This window comes from Ipomoea nil, unplaced genomic scaffold (genome assembly GCF_001879475.1).
Source record: "Ipomoea nil cultivar Tokyo-kokei standard unplaced genomic scaffold, Asagao_1.1 scaffold1619, whole genome shotgun sequence".
NCBI classification, from domain to species: Eukaryota; Viridiplantae; Streptophyta; class Magnoliopsida; order Solanales; family Convolvulaceae; genus Ipomoea; species Ipomoea nil.
This window is the reverse complement of record NW_017618047.1, coordinates 38,207-44,015: the sequence shown is the minus strand read 5'-3', so window position 1 is coordinate 44,015 and position 5,809 is coordinate 38,207. Positions and strand designations below refer to the sequence as shown.

General features: G+C 37.0%; 1 protein-coding gene across 1 annotated transcript; it reads left to right on the top strand.

Moving 5' to 3' along the window:
- Nucleotides 1–172: 172 nt before the first annotated feature.
- On the top strand, nucleotides 173–870 carry LOC109191281 (uncharacterized protein PF11_0207-like). Its single transcript, XM_019341870.1, has 2 exons — nucleotides 173–351; nucleotides 435–870. Exons 1-2 carry the CDS (start codon nucleotides 204–206, stop codon nucleotides 707–709), a joined length of 423 nt encoding a protein of 140 aa, XP_019197415.1. The 5' UTR covers nucleotides 173–203; the 3' UTR covers nucleotides 710–870.
- The last annotated feature ends 4,939 nt before the right edge of the window (nucleotides 871–5,809 follow it).

Sequence of the window (5,809 nt, the reverse complement as noted above, 5' to 3'; positions counted from 1 at the left end):
AAAAGTAAATTAAAGCATCCATATCCTAAAACAACGCAACACCACAACTAACTAACCCTTAGCTTTAACTATAAATACTACCATTGCCCATCCATAATCATCAATCTTAAGGAATTGAAACACTACATCAATAACAAAAACAACAAACAATAAACAATGTCGGCTGCCAGAAGTTGGTTAACGTTGCAGTGTGTCTGGTGTGCATGTTTGTCCTCACCGTCGACGCTTCGCTTTCTTCGGTTTACCAGTCATGCTTCGATCCATGCCATTCTGCTTGCAAAGACACAGGAAAAACCGTCTTTGCATGCGGAAAAGAATGTGAAAGGGGATGTACAGACAAGGCGTATAAAGGTATATATAGTTATAGTTATATTTATATATTAAATTAGTTTTTTTTTTTCATTAATAATTTTGTGGTTATTTTGTAATTGCAGAGGGCAAGCTTAAGGACGAGAGCAAGGAACTTAAGGAAGAGGAGAAGGAACTTTGGGCCTTTCAGAAAAAACAAGTTAAGGAGTATATGGACATGCGTTGCAAGGACTTTGAGAATAAGCAATGTAAGGACGACGACAAGGAATGTAAGGACGAGGCGAAGTTCTGTAAGGACATGCATATGGCCTTTAAGGAGAGAAACAAGCAGCTTAAGGATGAGGACAAGCTTCTTAAGGACGACAATAAGCTAGTTAAGGATGAGGAAAAAACAACTTAATTAAGGATGGGAATAATAATAAAGCAATCTATTATATTTAATGTGAAACATCATAAGATTTCTATATTTGAAGTCAAGATTGTATTCTGAGATAGTGGTGGTACGGTTTTTCTTGTCACCCCTATCATGTAAAGACTATATGTCACTTTTGTAATAGTTGAAAGTAAATAATTATTTTATTTTTTTTTCATATTAAAAATAATATTTTTATAATTTTCTTATAGCACTAATAATTTAAAAAGTAATGTTTAAAAACTTCAATGATATCTAAACTAATTAAAACATAATTGAAGATAACTTTTAATTAATTTACAATAAGAAAATGATGAAAATATTATACATGTTTAAAGAGATCAAAATATTATTTATTTAATTATAATATGATTATATGTTTAAATTATTAATTATAAATAATGTGTTTGATTTTATTTTCACTGCAAAATGTACTAATATTGTTGATCACGGATCTTTTAAAATGCAATGAAATTCCCCTTCACTCTCTTTTTAGTCTTACAGCAAATTATGAAGTGCTATAATGATAATATATTAATATTAAGACACATATATGTTCCATGCGCACCTTAAGTAAATGATCAAAAGCGTACCTGACATAACTAGGGTCAGGCTTCTGTTTTAGCTAGCTTCACTTGGCAGCGACCGGCTCCGTAAGCGTACCTAATATAACTAGGGTCAGGTTCCTGTTTTAGCTACCTTTACTCCTTGGTGCTTGGTGCGGGCCTGTTCCGACTCTGCTGGGGAGAGATCCGCTCGGCAGCGACTGGCTCCGTGTAGGAGCAGCGCTCGGGTGGCAACCTATTTGGGCAGGACGCCCATGATGGTAGCAAGGTCGTCGCCCTTGAAGGAGTGTCCGAACCTTTTGCTGCATGTGCCTTTTTTTGGTCAGTGGTAAATGCCCATTTTCTGAAGGCCCAAATGAGGTCATCAACGGTTTGATTCTTCAGGAATGCCTGGAATACCCATTTGGTGCGGGCCTGTTCGTGTTCCGACTCTACTGGGGACGGCTCGTGTTCGACTCTGCTGAGGGAGAGATCGGCTCGACAGCGACCGGCTTCGTGTAGGGAAGGGAGAGATCGGCTCGACAGCGACCGGCTTCGTGTAGGGAGCTGGGCCCGGGTGAAGGATTCGTGAAGGATTCAGTCAAGCTTGTTCAAACACCTTGCTGCCTTTTTCGTCATTTGTGTCGTTGGTCAGTGGTAAATGCCCATTTTCTGAAGGCCCAAATGAGGTCATCAACAGTTTGATTCTTCAGGAATGCCTGGAATACCCATTTGGTGCGGGCCTGTTCGTGTTCCGACTCTACTGGGGACGGCTCTTGTTCCGACTCTGTTGAGGAGAGATCGGCTCGGCAGCGACCGGCTCCGTGTAGGGAAGGGAGAGATCGGCTCGACAGCGACCGACTCCGTGTAGGGAGCTGGGCCCGGGTGAAGGATTCGTGAAGGATTCCGTCAAGCTTGTTCAAACCCCTTGCTGCCTTTTTCGTCATTTGTGTCGTTGGTCAGTGGTAAATGCCCATTTTCTGAAGGCCCAAATGAGGTCATCAACGGTTTGATTCTTCAGGAATGCCTGGAATACCCATTTTGGTGCGGCCTGTTCGTGTTCCGACTCTACTGGGGGAGAGATCGGCTCGTGTTCCGACTCTGCTGAGGGAGAGATCGGCTCGGCAGCGACCGGCTCCGTGTAGGGAAGGGAGAAATCGGCTCGACAGCGACCGACTCCGTGTAGGGAGCTGGCCCGAGTGAAGGATTCGTGGAAGGATTCCGTCAAGCTTGTTCAAACCCCTTGCTGCATGTGCCTTTGGTCAGTGGTAAAGGCCAATTTTGTGAAGGCCCAAATGAGGTCATCACCGGTTTGATTCTTCAGGGAATGCCCGGAAAAAGGCACCTGTTGCTTTGATCGGTGGTAGAGGTGAGGCGTGACTCGGGTCGTTCATCTTAAGCATAGCCTCTTGGGCACTAACGATCTTAAACATAGCCTCTTGGGCACTTTTGGCCTCCTTCTTCACTGCCGATAGGGGCGGACCTCCAGCATGCGGGGCAGCTGCCCCCCTCATCGCACCCCCCACTCCAAATATAACCCTTGTATGTATATATGTATATATAGTACCAGTTTTAGTATGAGTATAATAAAATAGATAAAAGTTAATATAATATGACTAGATTAGGTGGTAAGGTGCTCGTGCCATCTTTTTAAGATGCCAGGGTTCATGTTATATTTTTGTATGACTTTATTATATATATAACTTTCTTTTATCTTTATATATATATAACTTTCTTTTATATTAATAATGAGATGTGTTTTATAATGTATTTTTTTTCGAATTATTTTATCAAATACGTTTCGCCCACACTGAAAAGGTTTTTTGGGTCCGCAACTGGCTGCCGACCAATTCTCGGTCGCTGACTTGAGCAGGATCTTGAGGTACTTAATCTCAACCTCCTAGAGGAGAGACGGGCTTCTTCAAGGGTTCGATCTCCTCCGCGGCCTTGGCTCTGCTGTAGAAGGCGGTGGAGAATGCGAGTCAGCTGCATAAAGGATCAAATAATTTTACCGGAGCAAACAGTTAAGAAATATAGAAATGCGAGGCGCATACCCTGCACCAGATCTTCGGCACCCGTTCACCAATTTGGTTAACCGTCCAATTGTGGCATATCCTCGCCCGGGCAGATCAGGTCGCTAAGGTTGCCCAGGAGGGCAGCTGGTTGCTCACTGCTCAGTCAAACATCCACCACTGGAGTCCGGGCCAGGGGTGGTAACGCTAAGTCCGTTTCAAGGGAGACACCTCCTCGAGGTTAGAGTTAGTGGCATTTTCCTTACCCCTTTTGCTCTAAACCCGGAAGGCGAGCAAATCCTGGCCCGAGTTGGTGAGTTGTCTCGTGGCCGTGGCGGCTAGGGGAACAGCGGTCGGCACGGTTGGCTCGCATGGATCGGGCACCGAGGAGCTTGCCTTCTTTCTGCTTAGGGGGGGGGGGGGGGGGGGGGCTTCAGAGGTGCTGAGGGAGGGGTGACAAAACCTCTACCGAGCCCCATATGGGCAAAACAAAGCAACAACATTAGTATTATTCATTTATACTCGCTCAACACAATAATGACACAAACACGATAAGGCTAAACACGAACATGAAATGTTAAGGTTAACGGGTTTAACTTCTTAACACGAATACAAACACGATTTGTAAACAGGTTTATACGATAGACATATTTTTTTAATAGATTTTGGGTTGTGTCGACACGATATGACACGAAACCCGTTTAAACCAGCTAAACCTATTAATACATTTCTTTAAAAAAAACTAAAATTTGAAGTAAAGTTATATATATATATATATATATATATATATATATATATATATATATATATATATATATATATATATATATATATATATATATATATATATATATATATATGAGTCCAAGAGAGTTAGGCGTATAAATGGTAGAAAAACAAATTGATAGTCAAAGTTTTTAATCAAATGAATGGCTCAGATTGATCAAATTTTAATTTTTCTTTGAGATTTCATAATTTATCCTTAATTATATGATTATCCCTTCAATTTTCCATTAAATATTATCTTTCTCCGTTAATTTCAACTTACTCATTGATTTGAATAAGAAAGGTCTTAGGTTCGAACCATATCCTAATCAAAGTTGGCATAATTAGTACTCTATTTTACTCTTACTAAATTAAATAATAATTTAATATCTACAAAAAAAAAAAAAAAGATGCATTTCTTTAATTTAGAATTATGTATCTACAATGTCTTTATTTTCAAAAAAAAATTATTCATTATCAATAAATTAAAAAAGAAAAATAATTACCAAGTGGCATGTTGTTCACTGGTATCGGGTTGCTCCCCTAAGTGGGAAGTGATAGGTTCAAACCTTAATTGAGGCTAATAGTGTGTATATGTAGGGTATCCCACTTATAAAAAAAAAAGTTATTAGTTATATTGTCTTTATTTTTCTCCAATATAAAAATTCTTTACATTCAAATTATCAATTGATTATATTTGCTACATTGTCCCTACAATGTCTTTATTAAAAAAAAATTATTCATTATCAATAAATTAATTTAGAGAAATAATTTCATTAGTTTTACTGTCTTTATTTTTCTCCAATGTAAAAATTCTCTACATTCAAATTTATCAATTGATTATATTCACTACATTGTGTATTATCTTTTTTGTGGGCTATTTTTTAATTAAATATGAAAGTTATAATACAAAATAATGCTATATATTTATTTACCAAGTATTTTATTAATACCATGAAAAGATTAAAAAATATATATAATTAAGCCAATCATATTAACTACTTGAGGGTTTTGTTGACAAATAAGGTATTCAAATCACACAACAAATTGAAGTGAGAAATTATCTCGCAATGTCCTTGTTTGGCAATCAGCAGTTAGCGGTTAGCGTTAGCGGATTTGACCTGCGAATTATATCAACGGATGGTAAAAAGAAATTTGAAAAAATTAACTGTTTAGATTAACATGTAAAATGACCTAAGGGTACAATATGTAAAGAGATGAACTTCACTGAGTCAAGGCAAGATCGTCAACTATGGACCGCATGTCATTTAGGAAGGCAGTGATACCATGTAAATAAAAGAACTTCAGTATTATTGATGTGAAGCTACTGGGTACAAATAGTATACAAGAGAGAGTTAATAGCTAAGGAGTTGTAACAGTTAATCTAAAATAACTATTCTAAAAGAGAATAATTAGAACAACACAGAGATAGAAAACATCAACCACACATATCCTTAACACAATAATAATAATAATAATAATAATAATAATAATAATAATAATAATAATAATAATAATAATAATAACAATAATACTAATATAATAATAATAATAACAACAACAACAACAACAACAACAACAATAATAATAATAATAATAATAATAATAATAATAATAATAATAATAATAATAACAATTATAATGAATCTCATATATTACATTGTAATCATATACTATGAGTTAAATATTTAAATAAACAAATTCGACATTAAATTACTCATGAAAATGTAAGTATTTTTTTTACAGCTTTCAAGACTATTATTATT

Bases quoted from the DNA above. Each gene is read 5' to 3' on its own strand.
- LOC109191281 (XM_019341870.1), top strand. From the start codon at position 204: ATGTTTGTCCTCACCGTCGACGCTTCGCTTTCTTCGGTTTACCAGTCA. The intron at 352-434 runs GTATATATAGTT...TTGTAATTGCAG, and splicing joins TACAGACAAGGCGTATAAAG to AGGGCAAGCTTAAGGACGAG.